At 39.9% G+C, this 21,338-nt stretch overlaps 1 protein-coding gene across 2 annotated transcripts; it reads left to right on the top strand.

The window, feature by feature from the left end:
- Positions 1-1,203: 1,203 nt before the first annotated feature.
- Positions 1,204-20,946, top strand: GUCY1A1 (guanylate cyclase 1 soluble subunit alpha 1). 2 transcript variants are annotated; one of them, XM_077814470.1, is made up of 8 exons: positions 1,204-1,458; positions 7,154-7,215; positions 8,841-8,899; positions 10,230-10,939; positions 12,655-13,140; positions 13,714-13,857; positions 16,205-16,359; positions 20,745-20,946. In XM_077814470.1, exons 1-8 carry the CDS (start codon positions 1,204-1,206, stop codon positions 20,944-20,946), a joined length of 2,073 nt encoding a protein of 690 aa, XP_077670596.1. The 2 variants fall into 2 exon arrangements, with proteins under 2 accessions (XP_077670596.1, XP_077670598.1); XM_077814472.1 differs by having other exon boundaries at positions 8,841-8,897; positions 10,735-10,939.
- The last annotated feature ends 392 nt before the right edge of the window (positions 20,947-21,338 follow it).

Genomic DNA, 21,338 nt, shown 5'->3' on the forward strand with positions numbered 1-21,338 from the left:
AAAATTTGTGTTTTAATGGTTTATAAAGCTTGAACTTTTTGAATTTTGTCTATCCCATTCCATAATTGTCTGACCCTGCCCCCAGTCTGGAGGTTAAGTCAAGATATTGCAATTTAGGAGGTAACAGGTACGGCATATACTTGTTACAAAGGGGATATAATTGAGTGATAAACAGGAGTTGGAAGTAGTTTTAAGGAAGCTGGGAAAAGGAGGGTTGGGGCTTCTAAAATCTGGTTCCATGGAAGACAAATCCACCTTTTCCTACCCCCCTTTAATCCTCATATGAGGGGAGGACTGTGGGGTCGCAGCAAGAGGCTTGGACCAGACTGGAAATGGGGAGAGCTGGTGGCAGCCCTCTCAAATGATTAAGGAAAGAAAGATGACCAGCAACATACAATGTATTGCTGCATATTCCCAGATGTGTTAAGTGAAAACAGTTGCAGCCTAATTAAACCACATCCACTACAGCTTGCCTTTCTACCTGCATGGCCAGGACAACAGCCCTGAGCTGAGGGGCTGGATCTTGGCATCCAGGTCTTACATTCCAGAAGTACATCCAACTCTGTCATACTTGCACCACATATGAATGTGATGCTGTGAGTAGTAAGAGCACTGAGGCTTAAATTCCCATGTTAGTAAAAACAAATCCCATTGTTCCACTTCAGGTAGTTTTTTTGAACAGGAATGAAACATGTTTTCTGACTGTTGTCAGTGTGTCTTTGTTTGTTTTTCAACAGAGACCTATTCCTTCAACATGATCACAGTTACAGTTCAGATAAAATATATTTCTGTATAGCTACCAGGGCCCCAATCCAACGTGCACATAAAGTACATCAGTAGTTGAAGTCAATGAAATTATTCATGGGCTTAAAGTTAGGCATGTACTTAAGTTCTTTCTTGGGTGAGAGCCTCTGGGTTATGGTAAGACTGACCTTACCATAACTTGACATTCCCATAGCCATAAGGCAAACTAAATTAGTGTACACTATCAGTCTTTCATGTTTTGATTCTCTTTTTTTCTTTCCTCTTGTTTTGTAGGGTTATAAAGCTACATCTGTTCCTGCAGTGATTTATAACGACAAATAATCTTCCACAGCAATTGCGTTCATCTACTGTTCTGGCTTCTACTGTTAGTCAGCAGAAGAGAATTAAACACAAAGCAAAGCACTCTTAATCTCAATAGACAGAGAGATTTTGTACAGTATGTTCTGTACCAAACTGAAAGACCTGAAGATCACCGGGGAATGTCCTTTCTCCTTACTGACCCAAAGTCATATATCTGATGAACATGAGGAGGAATGTGGAGAAGTGCCAAATAGTTCTAGAGCAGCTTTGCCAATCTGCAAAGAAGTCAGTGAAAAAGACGCTCACAGGAACCTTCCACAAAGGAAAACCAGTAGAAGCCGGGTGTATCTGCACACGTTAGCTGAAAGCATCTGCAAACTGCTCTTTCCTGAGGTAAATGATTACAGGGTACTGATAATAGTATTTTATTAGAGCATTACGGATAAACGTTCAAAGAATGCATTTTAAATAAGCATTAAAGTATATGTAAGTCTTTGAATCAAGTTCAAGCTCCTTGTTCTTCCTTCAGGGCCTTGCCTAGCTCTGTCCTTGCCTATGTCTCTGCTCTCATTTCTTCATTCTCCCACTGCTGCTGGATGTGATTGTGCCAAAATCCATTTTGAATCATTGTGCCTCTTTCGCTTCATCCCTTCTTCCATGCTGCCCGGTACTCTTCAAAGGCCTCCCTTCACCTTTTACATTAATCATCCTCCATCACTTCATTTAAATCACTCCTTAAAAATATGTTTCTTCTGCAAATCATTACACATAATCCACTACAGATAGGTAAATAAATCCTTTTAATAAAAATGCAAAATAGCTATTTCCATACTGAAGGCCCTTCTGGCATATTGCTTGTTTAAACTGTATTGTCTGTGTTTGATTTAGGGCCCAAACCTGTAATGCTTATTCATATAAGTAGTCCTTCTGAAGTCAACAGGATGCCTACATGCAGTATTGAAACCAGTGGGCCTACGCGCCTCATTAAGGGTTACAGCAGCTAGCTTCCAAACTACTTGAAGCATTTCTTACTGTATTACACTGAACATAGAATCATAGAGGGTTAGGGTTGGAAGGGACCTCAGGAGGTCATCTAGTCCAACCCCCTGCTTGAATTGAAGCAGGACCAATCCCCAATTTTTGCCCCAGATCCCTAAATGGCCCACTCAAGGATTGAACTCACAACCCTAGGTTTAGCAGGCCAGTGCTCAAACCACTGAGCTATCCCTCCCCCCGAATGTCTGTGCTAAATTAATGACAGGTTTCAGAGTAGCAGCCGTGTTAGTCTGTATTCGCAAAAAGAAAAGGAGTACTTGTGGCACCTTAGAGACTAACCAATTTATTTGAGCATAAGCTTTCGTGAGCTACAGCTCACTTCATCGGATGCATAAAGTGGAAAATACAGTGAGGAGATTTATATACACACAGACCATGAAAAAATGGGTGTTTATCATACACATTGTAAGGAGAGTGATCACTTAAGATGAGCTATTACCAGCAGGAGAATGGGGTGGGGGGAGAGAAAACCTTTTGAAGTGATAATCTTGTTTATTCCTCCTCCTCCCCCCCACCCCCACTGTTCCTCAGGCGTTCTTGTTAACTCCTGGAAATGTGCTGGAAATGGCCCACCTTGATTATCACTTCAAAAGGTTTTCTCTCCCCCGACCCCACTCTCCTGCTGGTAATAGCTCAACTTAAGTGATCACTCTCCTTACAATGTGTATGATAAACACCAATTTTTTCATGGTCTGTGTGTATATAAATCTCCTCACTGTATTTTCCACTTTATGCATCCGATGAAGTGAGCTGTAGCTCACGAAAGCTTATGCTCAAATAAATAGGTTAGTCTCTAAGGTGCCACAAGTACTCCTTTTCTTTTTGTGCTAAATTAATAATACAAATAATAGTGACATGCAGAAATAGTAAAGACATATTTTCACAGGTGCAATTTAAGGCCTAGTGCAAAAAGAAATAGAGGATATACATGCCCTGCTCAAACTAGCTGAGCAGTCAGGTGCCACAATATCGGTTTCAAAAAGTATTGATAGCAGTTGTTTTAAATACTAAAAATAAATAATTAAACATTGCCCAAATAGTGAGGTCCATGCACAGGCAAACTCCATTGATTTCAATAGTAGTGAGAACTGGATTGAGTCCTGAGGGTTTAACTCAATGAAAGGAGCTATGTGAACCTGCACCAAACAGATTTTAGAAAGCATCTGCTTGACCTGCAAGGCAATATGTACACTGCAGAGGAGAGGGAGACTGCCAGTCCATATAGACAGACTTGTGCTAGCTTGCGTGGGTGTTGCAGCATAGGTGGCAGCTTGGGCCAGTCACCCAAGATTGGACCCAGGGGGTTGGATGGGCGTGGACTCAAGTGGCTATCCTGAGCCACCGCCCATGCCACAGCATCCACACTGCTATTTTTAGCATGCTAGCTCGAGGAGAGCTAGCGCATGTCTGTCTACTCAGGCTGGGAGACACACTCCCAGCTGCAGTGTAAACATAGTCCAATTGTCTGGCTTAGGCTGAGTTCCATGACAGGTGTGATGTCATGTGTATAGTGCATGCTGGGACCTTCTAGTGGATGGGGAGTTGGTGATCAGTGGTTAAGTTGGTTGTCATGAAGTCTTAATAGGGGGAAATAAATTTTCAGTTGTTAATGTGCTGAGTGTCTATGTTAGCTTGGCTGGTGACATTCAGCACACATTGCAGCAAGCGATGGAATGTTGTTCATTCTATTTGCATGTCTGTTTTCACAGCTCTTCCAGTTCTTATACTCAGCCTATCAATTTTTAATAGACTCTCTTCTTTTACTTTCTGCCTGGTGCAGTAACATGAAAGACATCTATCACTTAAAATAAATTCAGAGGAAATTAAATTCTGCAGGCAAATGTATTGGCCACAGTGCCTTCTCGCAGTGGTCCCACCACAGTCATTTGTTAACACATTGTCTGTGACCGAAGCATATTTTGCTTGGCTAATTTTATTTTTAATTTGCTGCTGCTAATTCTCTCTCTCTCTCTCTCTCTCTCTCTCTCGCTCTCTCTCTCTAACAAAATAGATTTTTTGTTTTTTGGAGAATGGTGTAAGTGTACACAGCTCTTCTATATAGAAAGACCATAGTCCAGATCCTCGTTGGGTGAAAAGGGCGCAGCTCCACTAATGCTGTGACCATGTGCACTAGCAGAGGACCTGGCCCAAGGTTACTACAACAGAAGTCGACAGTGGTTGAAATCAGTGGAGCTCTGTGTAGGCACAGCAGTCTGTTTTCATCCTATCAGCTGCAGGATCAGGGCCTGTTTTCCCAATCATCCTCCTTTCTAGATGGATTTAAGTTTGTTTAAAAGCTTATTTCTTACTAGATTATCTTGTGCTTCCCTGCCTAACAGTGACTTATGTCACCCTTTTTTCAATATGAAAACTTCAAAACAAAATGCCAGATTGTGTCCCTGATCAAAGCGTGTCGCTTCCATTGACGTCGGTTAGACTTATGCGTAGGAATCAAGAGCACAATATGGCCCAAAATAACTTTTCTTTAGGCTCAAGATAAAAGAGAATGCATGTGGGTTTTTTGTTTCCTTGCTTGTTTGGATTTTTTTTTTTTTTAATGATAGAGTACAGTACTTGGAGTTGAGTGAAGAGTTGGATGGCCCTCCACAATCTGTTCCTGTTGATATGCTCATGTGAATTACGTCTTGATTAAATGAGGTTTATTTGGGTTTATTTGAAAACCAAACTATTTGCCTTCCTTATGATATTTGTTTTTCCAGCAGAGTATCCTTCCGTCCTGGCCTGTCTTCTGGAAGCATACAAAGTGGAAATTACAGTGGAACTGATACATTTCCACTGGATGTGGACAGGCCAGACCAAAGAGAGTCTGCACACAGGGACCCTGAAATGAGAGGATAGCATGCTCCCTGGTGGTTTTCTGTGCTGGACCATGGAGGTGTGGGTTCTGAGTGGTGCTGGGGCATGGTCAATAGATCCAGTCACAGGGCAGATTCACTGGTCTGGAGCCATATATTAGGTGTGTGCAGAGAGCTGTGGCCTGTGTTCCAGACTGGAGGCTGGAGTAGGAACTGCAGAGTGGATGTGCAAGTGTGGGCTGGAGCGGGGTTGGATTATATCCTTCAGGCACCCTAGTTGGCCATTCTCACCAAGTCTTTTTACCTGGCTCTTTAAATAACCAGAATTTCACCCTTAGGATGCCTTTTTTAGAATGGGCAGAGTCACGCTGGGGTTATGGGAATTCCTATATTCAAAACTGTTCTCTTTTCTCAGGTATTTTATCATCACAAAAATGGGTGTAGAGGTTATTTGAGGCACTGGTTGGTGGTTATTTTGGAAACTATATTTTATGACTTTTCATCTTCACCCCTTTAACGTGACTTCCTAAAATTGCCAGGAAAAAAATTGCAGCACTTAATGCCCATAGAAACGTTATTGCTTAAGAGAAGCACTATCTGTTGTCCTTCAATGTGGGATGTACAAGAAATATAATTAGTTTTTTAGGAAAAAGTTAACTGCAATATGAAAACATGGCATTAGTAGGAACATTGCCAGCAGATCGAGGGAAGTGATTATTCCCCTCTATTCAACACTGGTGAGGCCACATCTGGAGCATGGTGTTCAATTTTGGGCCCCCCACTATAGAAAGGATGTGGACAAATTGGAGAGTGTCCAGCGGAGGGCAATGAAAATGATTAGGAGGCTGGGGCACATGACTTATGAGGAGAGGCTGAGGGAACTGGGCTTATTTAGTCTGCAGAAGAGAAGTGGGGGGGGGGGGGTTTGATAGCAGCCTTCAACTACCTGAAGGGGGTTCCAAAGATGATGGAGCTAGGCTGTTCTCAATGATGGCAGATGACAGAACAAGGAGCAATGGTCTCAAGTTGCAGTGAGGGGGATCTAGTTTGGAAATTAGGAAAATCTATTTCACTAGGAGGGTGGTGAAGCACTGGAATGGGTTACCTAGGGAGGTGGTGGAATCTCCATCCTTCGAGATTTTTAAGGCCCAGCTTGACAAAGCCCTGGCTGGGATGATTTAGTTGGGGTTGGTCCTGCTTTGAGCAGGGGATTGGACTAGGTGATCTCCTGAGGTCTTTTCCAACCCTTATCTTCTATGATTCTATGATTATTTTTCTTATCCTTACAGCCACATTTCGTAGGGCAGTTTTGAGCTATGGTGTTTAGTCTTTTTCATTTTTAATTTATGGTAATAGAAAGTAGAGCTGATTATGTCAAAAGCTACATTTTAGAAACAGTGTTTTCGTTATCAGCATCTAGCAACATGGAAGTAAAGCCACATCACAGTATTTAGAATACACCACCATAGTGGCACATTGACACAGATAACTTGATTACAGTGTTACTGGAACTGAAGATACCAAAATAAACTAATCTCTAAAAATTGATATTTTATGCTTTTCTAATGACTTTCACTCTTTGAAAGGGAATATTAATTCTTAAAAAGCAAATAAAGCCTTTTTATAATAATATAATTCTTTTTATTACATTTTTTTGTTGGGATTCCTCTGAGACCTTTTCTACTCGGCTTATCCAGAACACTTCATCCAGTTCTCTGGGATTCAGAAAACTCAGTTCAACTCCAGAGTTTGTCACTGAGGTTCCTCTATTTGGCATACAGCAACACTATGCTGAGTTGATCCAACTCAAACCCGGGGGTGTGGTGGTGGGGTGAATGCAGGGTAAATCACAGCTCCAAAGTTATACAGAAACTCTCTCCCTTTACATACATTTACACATCTCACTCAAATTAATATACCTTACATCACACGTTTTTGAATTGGCTTGATTACTCTGCAGGAAAAATTCCCAGTGCAGCATGCTCTGTCCCTGAATTGTACATGCGCTACCTATTCCTTACCTACATTCCTGTGAATGGTTCTCTGAGTGTTCTCCCTCTTGTCTTAGCTGACTCAGACATTCTATGCTTATTTCCCATTCTGTCTTCCAAGAAATGAAACCTCCTGCTAAGTGTTAATTGCTCATGTCAGGACAGGCCTCAGCTACAATTTTAAGCAACTGACATTTTAATTAACTTATCACTTTTCATTTCCAGTTTGAAAGGTTACATCTTGCACTTCAGAGAACATTAGCAAAGAACAAAATAAAAGAAAGCAGGTACGTTTAATGTGTTCGTGTAAATGACACTTGGTAAAGGAGAGTGGAAAGGAGTAGTTAGTGAAGGTGAATCAGGATTCCTGAGATCTATTTTCAGTTCCACCACTGATTTGATGTGTGGTCTTGTTCATGTCATTTAATTTCTCTGTGCAACAGTTTATTTAAAAATACTTACAGAGGTGTTGTCTGACTTAAATAACTAAAGGGATAATTCAACAACATTGGTGCAGGGACCATCCCTTGGGTAGGGTAGGCAGGAGTGTTTATAGGAGCCCAGCTAGCAGAGGCTGCAACAGATATGCGCAGTGTAGATGTTTGTTTGGGTTATGGCTAGAGCAAGAGGGTACCAGAATCTGGGCTCTAGCGTGAACCTAAATGCCTATGCTGCAATTAAACAGCCCCTAGCCCAAGTCAGCTGACACGAGTCATCTGCAGGTGTTTAACTGCAGTGTAGACATACCCTCAGTCAAAGTCAATGGGAGCTAACTGTGCTCAGCATCTCTAAAAGATAAGGCCCCTCAAGGTGTCTCAAGTTGGCTATTCAAAAAGCAAGGCCTCTTGAATTAGTGGATATTTTTGAAAATGTTGGCTTAAGTGTTTATTGTTTATATCTGCAGGAGAAAACAATACTGAATTAGGGGAAAATGTTGCTATTAACTACAACAATATACAATTCCTATGTAGCATATAAATAATATTTTACATTTTAAAAGTACTTTACAAACACTGACTAATCCAAAATTAACCAATTGGATAGTATATGTTAATTGCTGCTTCCTGAATGGTTCATCAATGGGGATTATTTTTTTCTTGATCTTTAATTTTATATTCCTTTTAGAATGTTAGTCTGAAAGAGAAAAAAAATAAGCTATTGAAAATCCGGATGATAATGAAGAATGTAGACACTTCCAGTACTATGGTGATATATATATTTCCAGGTATTTCAGATTCAGAATGTAGGGAACAGTATATGTACAATGTGTTCAAAATGTATTGGTTAAATTAAGGTAAGGATAATCCTTAGTTTAGCTCAAAGTTTGTCAGTGAATCCTGATTACCTCAAGAGAATTCAGTGGGCCTAATTCTTGTCTTGTGCAAATCTGGAGCAACTCCACTGAACTAACTAATTTTGAAATCAATGGAGTTACCCCTGATATTTATCAGTAAAATAGAAATATTTTCTGACATGCATTTTTAATGTAAATTAATTCAGAGAAATGCATAATTTCAATAAATGCCTGATTATATTATAGATTATAGAATACAAGTACAGGTAAGTAGAAAATGTCACCATAGGTACAAATGCTGAAGTCAATGAGAATTTCAGTCGATTAAGGTCCATAGCATTTGACCTATATTTCTTACCATTTAATTCAAGATCAGACCACTTAAAACATGAATGTATCACAAGTTTACAGGGCAATGTAATATTGTACCAAGGCCCATTTGTGATGAAATGAAAATTTGCGTATTGATCAACAGAGCCAATCTTTACACAGCATGCATGGGGAAAATATTTTATGTTACTTTCCTAGTATTTTTTTCATTGCACTGTGATCTTCATTAAGTTTTATTGTTGATTTTGCAGATTTTTTTTTAAATTTACATTTTTATGGTCTTTTCAGGAAATACGAGGAGAGAGAAGATTTTGAAAAAATAATCACTGATCATGCAAATGCAGCAGGTAATATGACACCATTAAATAATATTAAGTAATCGCTAATCTTGGTTGTACACACCTGGGATTGAACTGGGGACTAAATGCTAAAAGAACTAAAAGCATGAATTGCACAACTTGAGATAAAGAGCCAAAGTGCTTTATGTAGGGCTGTAACAGACTCATATCAGAGTGGGACATGTTACACATACTCACCAGTGGATTACAGATATTGCTGGTCAAACATTTTCAACTGAAATTGAAATCCAGATTTGTTTGAACCTGTACTACCCTCTAAATAACTAGCAGCCTACTGCAGTCTGGGGAGAACAGATCAAGTTTGATCTAAAACATGAAATTCATAAGAATGGCTATACTGGGTCAGACTAATGGTCCATCTAGCCCAGTATCCTGTCTTTCGACAGAGGCCAGTGCCAGATGCTTCAGAGGGAGTGAACAGAACAGGGTAATTTAATCAAGTGATCTATATCCCCTGTCACCAGTCCCAGCTTCTAGCTGTCACAGGTATAGGGACACTCAGACAGCATTGGGTTGCTTCTCTGGTAATCTTGACTAATAGCCATTGGTGGACCAATCCACCATGAACTTATCTAATTCTTTTTTTTACCCAGTTACACTTTTGGCCTTCACAACATTCTTTGGCAATGAGTTCCACAGGTTGGCTATGGGTTGTGTGAAGAAGTACTTCTGTATATTTGCCAGCCTATTAATTTCATCGGGGACCCCTGGTTCTTGTGTTATGTTAAGGGGTAAATAACATTCCCATATTCACTTTCTCCACACCATTCATGATTTTATAGACCTCTATCATATCCCCTTTAGTCATCTCTTTTCTAACCAGAACAGTCCCTGTCTTGTTTTTAGCTGTGCTGTATATAGGACTAGCTTATTGACCTAGAGGTAAGTGCTGTGCCAAAATATGTTTTAATTCCTGACGCCAAGAGCGGCTCTTTCTGCATCTCTGGAGGGAAGGTGGAGTCTTGTGTCCTTCAATAGCAAGACCTACTAACTGGTTAGGAATGACACTGGCAAAGTTTTGAGGAGCCCAGTTCAGCACTACTGGGCAGAAGATGTTTAGCTGAGACAAAACTTGTATTTGGTAAGGGAGATTATATAAGGAGAAAACAAGAGGTTAAGGTGCAAGCTCTACCCAGACTCTGTGTTTCCCAGTCACTGGATATTATGACTTAACTAAGTTAATTCTAACCCAGAGTCTCTTTTGATGGCTGTGCTGGGATGGGGAAGTGTAGTGCTAGAAGGGTATGAGTTCGTGCTGGGCGGGGAAAAAGGATTGAAACTCAAAGTGATTGACTGAAATGTGGGTCTGCATTTGTAGGTGTTCCAGTTGAAACTGTAAAGGAATCTCTTGGTGAAGAGCTATTCAAAATATGTTATGAAGAGGATGAACACATCTTAGGAGCTGTTGGAGGAACCCTTAAGGACTTCTTGAACAGTTTCAATACCTTTCTGAAGCAGAGTGGCCATTGCCAAGAAGCAGACGAAAAGAGCAAACTTGAGGAAGCCTCCATATTATGCCTGGAAAAAGATCAAGACTTCTTAAATGTGTACTGTTTCTTTCCTAAGAAAATAACTAGTCTCATTCTGCCTGGCATTATTAAGGCAGCAGCTCATATTTTGTATGAAACCGAAGTGGAAGTTATGCTTATGCCCCCCTGCTTTCGTAATGACTGCACGGAGTTTATTAACCAGCCATATTTGTTGTACTCTGTACTAGTCAAAAGCACAAGACCTTCCTTATCTCCATGTAAACCACAGTCCTCTCTTGTGATTTCCGCCTCTCTCTTCTGTAAGACTTTCCCATTTCATTTCATGTTTGACAAGGATATGGCTGTTCTGCAAGTTGGCAATGGGATAAGGAGACTTTTGAACAGGAGAGAATTTCTAGCAAATCCTAACTTTGAGGAGTACTTTGAAATTCTTACCCCTAGAATAAACTGCACATTTAGTGGGATCATGACAATGCTCAATATGCAGTTTACTGTACGAGTGAAGAGATGGGACAATGCTGTTAAGAAGTCATCAAGGGTAAGAACTGATGCATAAGCATTATTTCTGTGAAGCATTTATTTGCTTTTCATTTCTTTATTGGAGGCAGAGTTATAAATCAATAGCCACTATAAAGAAGGCACAGTCTGTAATCCTAGATCTTCTGCCTCCCAATAGCTAATACAACAAAATAATGATTATAATAATATTTTCTAAACTTGAGTATCTCCAGGAAACAGGAGACTATACTGTCATCTCTAGTCAGATGCAGAATGTTGTGTAACAAAATGTAGGCCAAATCCTGAAGCTTTTACTCAATCAAAAGTCTTTGACTTCCCTAGGAATTTAATCTGAATAAGGACCGCAATATTTGGCCCTATATTTGTTTATGTTAAGAAAATGTAACAGGTGGTTGTTGAGATGAAAAGTAAAGCCAAGGAAGCACTGTCCCTTTGGAGACAGTTACATTCGCTAAGGGACAGAGCAGCTGCAGAACAGAGGCAGAGAAAGTGGCATTGAAAGCTTTACCACAGTGCCCTGTTAGTCTGCCTTATCCCTGATCTGGAGAGGGTGAGAGGATAGTTCACTCTCCAGATTCATTCAGCCTTTGATACCTTTGCTGACAGTGTCCTCATGTATACCAATTAGTGATATATTTATTTATTTAGTGCTGTGGACACTGCGTCACTGGCAAACAGGCTGAGACACAGTAGCTCAGTCAGCGGCTTTTGATCATCATTGGCCTGTGCTCAGTTCGAACTTATGACTTATATGAGATGGGCTCCAAACCCCCATTAATGAGTAACTGAGCCATTCAGCCCCACCATCTGAAGAACTCTATGTATTAAAGGTTTTAATCAACTTTTACCTTAAAGTGGGGGGAAATGACAATGCTGCTTTAGTGAGTTTATCTAAGGTTTGTTTCTTTTACTGGTAGCTCAAATACAGTAATAGACAGTATCTTAAAGACTCCAAGAGATGACAGATTCCAGAAATATGTGTATTTGTTTGTGCCTGCAAAAGATACATTTGCCTTTGCACGTACATACACATGCAAATGTCCATTTGCAAACAACATAGGGTGTCTGCTCTTTGAAAATTTGGCCCATAAAAGCAATGTTAATGAAAGCTATGCAATACCTTCATATACTATATGATTAGGTGTGAAAGAGAACAAAAGAAAATAGTTAATGCAAAACATTTTGCTTTCTTTTGTGGAGAATTAAAACATGATGCTCATGTTACTTATGCCTATTTATTTTTAAATTGTGCTAGTTTGTAAAGTTCTTCTGCTGAAATAGAAGCGGATTCCCTCCCCCCCTTCCTTCAGACACACAGACAAACATAAACAAGTTGGTGCATGAAACAGATAATGTAGTTATTAACTCAGATCTATAGATTTCTGATCAACAAATGCACGCCAGAAATGCACAAAATTATGCTCTTGGCTATTGGTTTCTCCCCAGTATACATTGACAGTTACTGATGCCATATCAGACATAGGCATTTTATCAGTAAGTACTGCTTTACCCTGGCACCTAGGAGTCCAACAGTAGTTCTGATAATTGCCTGGGTCCACTGGATGGCTTTAAGGGAACTTCAGCACCATATGTTTCCCTTTCACTATTTTTAAAAAATACAAGGCCATAGGACCAAACCGTTCCTTGTGTGATACAGCCTGTCTGCCCTGATTCTTCCCCTTCCTGAATTATTGCCATAGCTGTGGACGACTCTTCTTTCTTTTATTGTCTCAGGTAATGGATCTTAAAGGCCAAATGATCTATATTTTTGAATCCGGTGCCATCTTGTTCTTGGGATCTCCCTGTGTGGACAGATTAGAAGATTTTACAGGACGTGGATTATACCTTTCTGATATTCCAATTCATAATGCACTGAGGGATGTTGTTTTGATAGGAGAACAAGCCAGAGCTCAAGATGGACTAAAGAAGAGATTAGGAAAGCTTAAAGCTACTCTTGAGAAGGCCCACCAAGCTCTGGAAGAGGAGAAGAAGAAGACAGTAGATCTTTTGTGCTCAATTTTTCCTGGTGAGGTTGCTCAGCAGCTGTGGCAGGGACAAGTTGTGCAAGCCAAGAAATTTAATAATGTCACAATGCTTTTCTCTGACATTGTAGGATTCACTGCCATCTGTGCCCAGTGCTCACCTATGCAGGTTATCACCATGCTTAATGAGCTCTATACTCGCTTTGATTACCAGTGCGGAGAGCTAGATGTCTACAAGGTAGAGAATTTATTGCATTTCTATGGCAATCTTGGGGGTCAGAGGAGGAGGAGGGGGGAAGGAAGGAAAGGGAGACTAAGCTGGTATAGAGAATAATAGGATTTGAAAAATTATTTTGACACAGACCTTAACTATAATAGTTTGACAGGTCACAAAATGAAACAGAGATTGTCTAACAAAGTCAGCTGATTGTGCAAACATGTGGGAAATTTGCTGAAAGTTAGAGGCCTTAGGTTAAAGTTCTGCTCTCAGGTACACTCTCAGGTGAATCGGGGGTAAGCATTTGATCAAAGTAGGTGCCAGAGTCCCACAGCAGGGGGTAAGTATTTTAGCATAATAAAGCAATTGCCAGCACCAGTGCAAGGCAGTCTTTGCAACTGCTCTTTGCAGGACTTGATCCAATTATCTTTTAGGACTCAGTCTTTCCTCAGATAAAACTCCAATTGAATCCAGTGGCAGTTTTGTCTTAGTAAGAACTGCAGGGTGTGGCCTATTGAGAGCATTTAAAACTATGCCATATGTCTTCTTCATCTCAGACTGCATAGACAGTAAGAGACAAATGTATATGTTTAGGTGGAGACCATTGGAGATGCTTATTGCGTGGCTGGAGGTTTACACAAAGAAAGCGAGACACATGCTGTTCAAATAGCATTGATGGCACTGAAGATGATGGAGCTGTCAGATGAGGTGATGTCTCCCCATGGAGAGCCTATCAAGGTCAGGCAAATATATTAGAAACCTATTCATGTATAGATTTTTTTGCTGGGGTGGAAATGTTTATTATTTTGTCATCAATGAAATGTCACCTAAATAACATTTAATAACTTGGAACAAACAGGGAGAGTATGGGAATGATCTGACAAGAGGACCAGAGTTTTAATTCTCTTAGGGATTAGGGTTCTATAAGGAAGGAAAGATTAAACCAAAAATGTAAAAATCCATTAGGAGGGCTGAAATTCTCTGAAATCATTCGCAGAACATTAGTGTACTGTTGTTCAGTGTTTCAGTAGCAATAAAGTTGCCATGGATGTGCAATATTCTGCTATGGTACTTTATTTAGGAGACTAAACCTGTGTCTCTCAAATGAAATCAGTGAGAAAATTACATTTGGAAGGGACTATTTTGAGGCAGTGGGTGAATATGAATCACCAAAAGGACAACAATAATTCTTATTGCAAGAGTGTCTAAAACATGACAGTTCTTTCCATCCCAGTTTTGTGTTAAACCATTAACATCAACTTGGGCAAAACTTCAGTCAGCTACGGTGGGGTTACAACAAAGTAAGGCCCCAATTTAACAAAGCATGTGCTTAATTTTAGGCATGGGTTTACATCTCATTAAAAAAAATGGGACTAGTATGAACAAATTTACTCCTGTGCATGTTTGCATTAAAAGAATGGTCAACTAAACATTTTATCAGTTTCACCAGGAGGTACTAAATATGGCACTAATCCAAAATACATATGTCAAGGGAACTCTTTCTATTGAATTCAATGAGATTTGGATTGTATCCTGTTTTTATTAAGTCTATAGGCCTCTGGGACCCCAGACATTATTATTATTATTTAGTACATTTCCTTGCATCTTTATTCATTTGTTTTTAAATCCAGTTCCTCTTTTATGGGTTAAAATAATTCTTGTGGCTCAGATAGAAGTCCAAGAAAAGTTATTTTGAGATGGCTATGTACTCCACATTTTATCAGCAAGAACGCCACCCTACTGTTATAAACATGTCCCATTATTTATTATAAGTCACAACAGATTAAAAAAATAAAATGTAATTAGAAAGATGCTGGAAACGTTTTAACAATATTTAATGAAGAACTTCACAATTTCCATCACAAATGCTGACGTCATAGTTTTGAAAGACAGATACTATTAAACTTATAAAATTCATTTAAGAGTTGCAGAAAATAATGTGTATTGCATAAGAAGTTACAAGCATCAAATGGAAGCTTTTTATAAATGAAAGTGAAGCTTCCTCCATTTCTGATCTCTTAATAGAATTATTGGCTGTTTTGTGCACTGTGTCTCAGCTTTATTATTCCATTTTTTAAATACATTTTCTAAAAAAGATGCCTGAGTGCACATTTCTTATTTTAAGCTAGCCTGCTATATTAGTGTCCATTAGTGTCAGACATCCGTGGGCTCTGTTGTGTGGTGGATGTTGTTTTTGTTGCAGAGAGCTCTGCTTTTCTATTTAAAACTGTACAGAACGTCAGTTCAGCTCTTGTTAAAGGTGTAGAATTGAGAGTTGTAGAGATGCAAAAGAATGGTCTAGCACAGGTAGTAGCAGTGCAAGCTCCTCCACAGTGTTCCACCACTGTGCCAAAACACTGTTCTGGAGAGACGCTCTCTAAGTGCGAGAGAATCGTTCATATAAGAGGTCCTTTAAAGGGAGAACAAATAAAACAGAAGGAACACAAAAAACAATATCAAATAAGCAAAATATGCAAACCCTAATACTAATTACAGAAGAAGAGACTCCTGCACACTCCAACCGACCTATGCATTCGATAGCCTGCTTGTTTGATCAATTACTCAATTCCCATGTCTTAGAACCAGGCTTTACTCTAGGTATGCCCACTTCTACCACTGGAACTGTGGTGTACATGTGTCATAATTTTCCTTCTTTAGAGCTCAAACTCTGACCTTAAGACAAAACCCAATGTCAATAAGACAAAACCCAATATTTAATCATGTCACCAGCCCATCTTTCCACTGTATAATTCCCCTTCCCTCTAAATACCCAGGAAGGTAAACTGAGAGTTATTGTGTCTCCTGATGTCATTTCTAGATCAATTTAGGGCTGTAGAGACCAACTTGATCACAGTTATATAAGCAAATGAATGTCTGTTTAATATTTATGGCAGTAAAATTAAGCAGTTTAGTCTCTCCCTGAGCAGGTTTACTTCCCTCTAATGAAAATGGAATACGTGCATCTAAAGGAGATGACCCCCACCTCATGATCATTCTAATTAAGGATGAACCAATAAAATGAACTGATTTCAATAGACTAAACTATTTTAGCTAACAAATATTGTTTTATGTATTTTATTTAAAGATGCGTATTGGCCTCCATTCTGGATCCGTCTTTGCTGGAGTTGTTGGGGTTAAAATGCCACGTTATTGTCTCTTTGGAAACAATGTAACTCTTGCCAACAAGTTTGAGTCTTGCAGTATACCTAGGAAAATAAATGTCAGTCCAACAACTTACAGGTACAGTAATTTACAGCGTATAGTTACCAAAAAAATAATCTAAAACTAGTGACTGTTTCTTTAGTACTTTCACAATTGTTTCCCTCATTTTCTTTTCAAAATATTGTTTGCTTTCCTATTTTATCCATTGACCTTACTGCTCATGATTGTACCTTGATTATTTTTACTCAGGAGCTGGACAGCCACAAGCAAAGTGTGGAGTGAGGCTGAGTAGCTAATATGTATTGTCTCCCCGCCCTATTTAGAACAATAAAAAGTCTTGATAACTTAAATACATTTTGCTACTAACCTTGAAGCTTTGTATCTTTTACTTTTTCTTCATCTCCTGGTATCTGGTCTTCATTGAGCTAAGTGATTTTCAATGGGAGCTGGGAAACTAACTCACTTAGGCACCTTCGAAAATAACAGCCTAACTGAACAGTTGGTAGGCTCTTAAGAAAACATCTCTAGACATTGACAAGCATGGCTACTATCACCAGATCTTGAATATTCCTTGTTTAAGAAAGATAACTGAGAAGATTGTAGCAAAGCAACTCTAGTGACATCTGATTTATAAAAATTTCGTTGATGCCATTGACCCCAAGGCATTGTTGACAGTTCTGTGGACACTACTGGAGAGACACAGAGTTGCAGTTAAGTTGCTCTGCTGTTTTCTCACAGGGAGGACCCAGAATACAGGGTTAGGAGATTATTCAATCAGTCAGATAGAGGGCTCTCCCTTGTGAGATACAGAAGAATCCTGTTCTGTCACGCCTCCTGTTGAATGTATATTTGAGGCCACTAGGGGAAATAATGCGGTTTGTTTGAATTTGCTGATGATACACAGCTCTAAGTCTTTATTTCACATCCCCAGATCGATATAATCTGTTGGCTTTTCCAGCATCTGGCCAAGATCATGGCTTGAATAATAGTGGGCTGGTTGAAAAATGAATTCAGATAAAGTCTGAGGTGATGGCGTTGGGTGGGGGAAGAAACCAGAGACAACAGGGAAGTGATATTTGTTCCTTCTATTAAGGAGGTACCCTGCCTTTTGTTCCTGTAGCTCACAGTGGAGGTCTATTAGATCCCTAGCTTCTTCAGAGTGTCAAGATAACCTTGGTGGCCAAGAATGCTTTTTTCTATATGCACATGGCAAAGAAGTTGTGAGGATGTAGTCACATATCAGATGTAGTCCTCAACACCATTATTCATGTCTGTGTCACTTCTAGATTGGATTAGTGCAATATACTTTACTTACGGTTACACCTGAAGAACACCTGGAAACTTCAGCTAGTGCAGATTATGTCTTCTTGCTTTCTTAGTAGTGTTTTGCACATAGACCATATTTTACTTGTGTTTCACAGACTGTGCTGGCTTCCACTTCATTTCTGGGTTCAATTCAAGGTGCCAGTTTTGATCTACAGAGTCCTTATGAGTTGGACCCTAAGTATCCAAGTCCATCTCTCTTGTCCTGTTTTACCTGGCAGTTGAGATCAGCTGGAAAGTTTGAGCTGATAGTTCCTTGATTTATACTTCATTGGGAAGTATGCAGTGTTGTTGTATCTGTGTTGGTCCCAGGATATTAGAGAGCCAAAGTGGGTGAGGTAATATCTTTTATTGGACCAACTTCAGAAGTGAAATCCTTGCTGATCTTAAACACAAAAAAGAAGCTTACAAGAAGTGGATGATTGGACAAATGACCAGGGATGAGTATAAAAATATTGCTCGGGCATGCAGGAGTGAAATCAGAAAGGCCAAATCACACCTGGAGTTGCAGCTAACAAGAGATGTTAAGAGTAACAAGAAGGGTTTCTTCAGGTATGTTAGCAACAAGAAGAAAGTCAAGGAAAGTGTGGGCCCCTTACTGAATGAGGGAGGCAACCTAGTGACACAGGATGTGGAAAAAGCTAATGTACTCAATGCTTTTTTTGCCTCTGTCTTCACAAACAAGGCCAGCTCCCAGACTGCTGCACTAGGCAGCACAGCATGGGGAGGAGGTGACCAGCCCTCTGTGGAGAAAGAAGTGGTTCAGGATTATTTAGAAAAGCTGGACGTGCACAAGTCCATGGGGCCAGATGTGTTGCATCCGAGAGTGCTAAAGGAGTTGGCGAATGTGATTGCAGAGCCATTGGCCATTATCTTTGAAAAGTCATGGCTATCGGGTGAGGTCCCGGACGACTGGAAAAGGGCTAATGTAGTGCCCATCTTTAAAAAAGGGAAGAAGGAGATCCTGGGAACTACAGGCCAGTCAGCCTCACCTCAGTCCCTAGAAAAATCATGGAGCAGGTCCTCAAGGAATCAATTCTGAAGCACTTAGAGGAGAGGAAAGTGATCAGGAACAGTCAGCATGGATTCACCAAGGGCAAGTCATGCTTGACTAATCTAATTGCCTTCTATGACGAGATAACTGGCTCTGTGGATAAAGGGAAAGCAGTGGACGTGTTGTTCCTGGACTTTAGCAAAGCTTTTGACACGGTCTTCCACAGTATTCTTGCCAGCAAGTTAAAGAAGTATGGGCTGGATGAATGGACGATAAGGTGGATAGAAAGCTGGCTAGATTGTCGGGCTCAACGGGTAGTGATCAATGGTTCCATGTCTAGTTGGCAGCCGGTATCAAGTGGAGTGCCCCAAGGGTTGGTCCTGAGGCCGGTTTTGTTCAATATCTTCATAAATGATCTGGAGGATGGTGTGGATTGCACCCTCAGCAAGTTTGCAGATGACACTAAACTGGGAGGAGAGGTAGATATGCTGGAGGATAGGGATAGGATACAGAGGGACCTAGACAAATTAGAGGATTGGGCCAAAAGAATCCTGATGAGGTTCAACAAGGACAAGTGCAGAGTCCTGCACTTAGGACGGAAGAATCCAATGCACCACTACAGACTAGGGACCGAATGGCTTGGCAGCAGTTCTTCAGAAAAGGACCTAGGGGTTACAGTGGATGAGAAGCTGGATATGAGTCAACAGTGTGCCCTTGTTGCCAAGAAGTCCAATGGCATTTTGGAATGTATAAGTAGGGGCATTGCCAGCAGATGGAAGGATGTGATTGTTCCCCTCTATTCGACACTGGTGAGGCCTCATCTGGAGTACTGTGTCCAGTTTTGGGCCCCACACTACAAGAAGGATGTGGAAAAATTGGAAAGAGTCCAGCGAAGGGCAACAAAAATGATTAGGGGACTGGAACACATGACTTATAAGGAGAAGCTGAGGGAACTGGGGATGTTTAGTCTGCGGAAGAGAAGAATGAGGGGGGATTTGATAGCTGCTTTCAACTACCTGAAAGGGAGTTCCAAAGAGGATGGCTCTAGACTGTTCTCAGTGGTAGCAGATGACAAAACAAGGAGTAATGGTCTCAAGTTGCAGTGGGGGAGATTTAGGTTGGATATTAGGAAAAACTTTTTCACTAGGGGTGGTGGTGAAACACTGGAATGCGTTACCTAGGGAGGTGGTGGAATCTCCTTCCTTAGAAGTTTTTAAGGTCAGGCTTGACAAAGCCCTGGCTGGGATGATTTAGTTGGTGTTGGTCCTGCTTTGAGCAGGGGGTTGGACTAGATGACCTCCTGAGGTCCCTTCCACCCCTGATGTTCTATGATTCACCCACCTAGTCTCTCCAACTTCATTGGGAAGGACATTCTCAATGAAGGGCACTTAATTATGGAATTTGCTACCTTCCTTGGTGCAAAGGAGCCCAAATCTGTTGACCTTCAGTAAGACCTTCAGTCAGGCTTGTTGTGATGGCAGGGATTTGGCTGAGATGGAGAATTCCTTTCCCTATCATTTCAGCACTATCGTAAGTTGTTGATTACACGTATTCTTGCAGCCTTTTAATAATTTACACACAAAGGTGTATTAAAACTTCACATATGTTGTGTCAATAATTATCTCTAAAATGTAGAAGTAAACTTTTTGTTTGTAATTCAGATGCCAGAGGAGATGACTGGCTTTAGTGGAAGTTTGTGTAAAATAGCATAAAGGTTATATTTAATATTAGGTCTAAATATTTTACTTGACAAATCCTTCAGCATCTCATTGGTTGAAAGATGACTTCTGGTGCCAGGTTTATATAATAATTTGATTTATTATTTAATGCTAAATAGTCTCTTGAAATGTTAACAACAAATCTATCATGTACATTCAGAACAAGGAGAAATACAAACATGCCTTGTATGGACAAAAAAGGAGAGACTATGTTCCTGTTTGAGTATCTCATGTACCAGCATGTCAATCAATGAGCAAAGGTTATGCTAAATAAGCAAGACAATATATCCTCTTTTAAAATAACATATAGATACTGGAACAAATTCTGCTCCAATTTACAAGATATGTAAAAAGAAGAATGTTGTCACTAGCAGTAGCAGTTAGTGTTTGATTTCATATTTAATCAAGTCATTTTAATTGTCTCATAGGCTGCTAAAAGAATATCCAGATTTTGTGTTCACACCTCGCTCAAGAGAAGAACTTCCTCCAAACTTTCCCAGTGATATTCCTGGTATTTGTTACTTTCTGGACGCTTATCTTCAAGGAACAAATTCAAAGCCTTGGTTTCAAAAGAGAGCATTTGAAGATGGTAATGCAAATTTCTTGGGCAAGGCAACGGGGGTAGACTAAATTGTACATTCACACATTTACAAAAGAATTTTATAAATATTTTAATATTGTATAAATTGAGAGTTTAAAAAAGTATGAAACATGAAAGCACTTTAGATTGTTAATACCTGAAAGCCAGTATTAAAATTTCAGGAAGTATGTCTGATACTACTTTTTATTTTTACCTTCTAGAAGATATATAGTCACTAAAATAATATTTCAACTTCATTATTTAAAACACTGTTTAAGAGTACTTTTTCCCCCCGTGGTAATCTGTGCTACATAACGACCATTTCAACTCTACCTGTCCTGAAAATTCCAAACATGTTGTACGTACAGTGTATCAAAAAATGTTGTGCACAAATGATGCAGTCAGATGCAGTTTGGTTCGCTGGTGCATACCAATGACTATT

The sequence above is a fragment of the Eretmochelys imbricata genome, chromosome 4 (genome assembly GCF_965152235.1).
Source record: "Eretmochelys imbricata isolate rEreImb1 chromosome 4, rEreImb1.hap1, whole genome shotgun sequence".
Taxonomy (NCBI): Eukaryota; Metazoa; Chordata; order Testudines; family Cheloniidae; genus Eretmochelys; species Eretmochelys imbricata.

Bases quoted from the DNA above. Each gene is read 5' to 3' on its own strand.
- GUCY1A1 (XM_077814470.1), top strand. From the start codon at position 1,204: ATGTTCTGTACCAAACTGAAAGACCTGAAGATCACCGGGGAATGTCCT. The intron at 7,216-8,840 runs GTACGTTTAATG...TGGTCTTTTCAG, and splicing joins AACAAAATAAAAGAAAGCAG to GAAATACGAGGAGAGAGAAG. The intron at 8,900-10,229 runs GTAATATGACAC...CTGCATTTGTAG, and splicing joins TGATCATGCAAATGCAGCAG to GTGTTCCAGTTGAAACTGTA.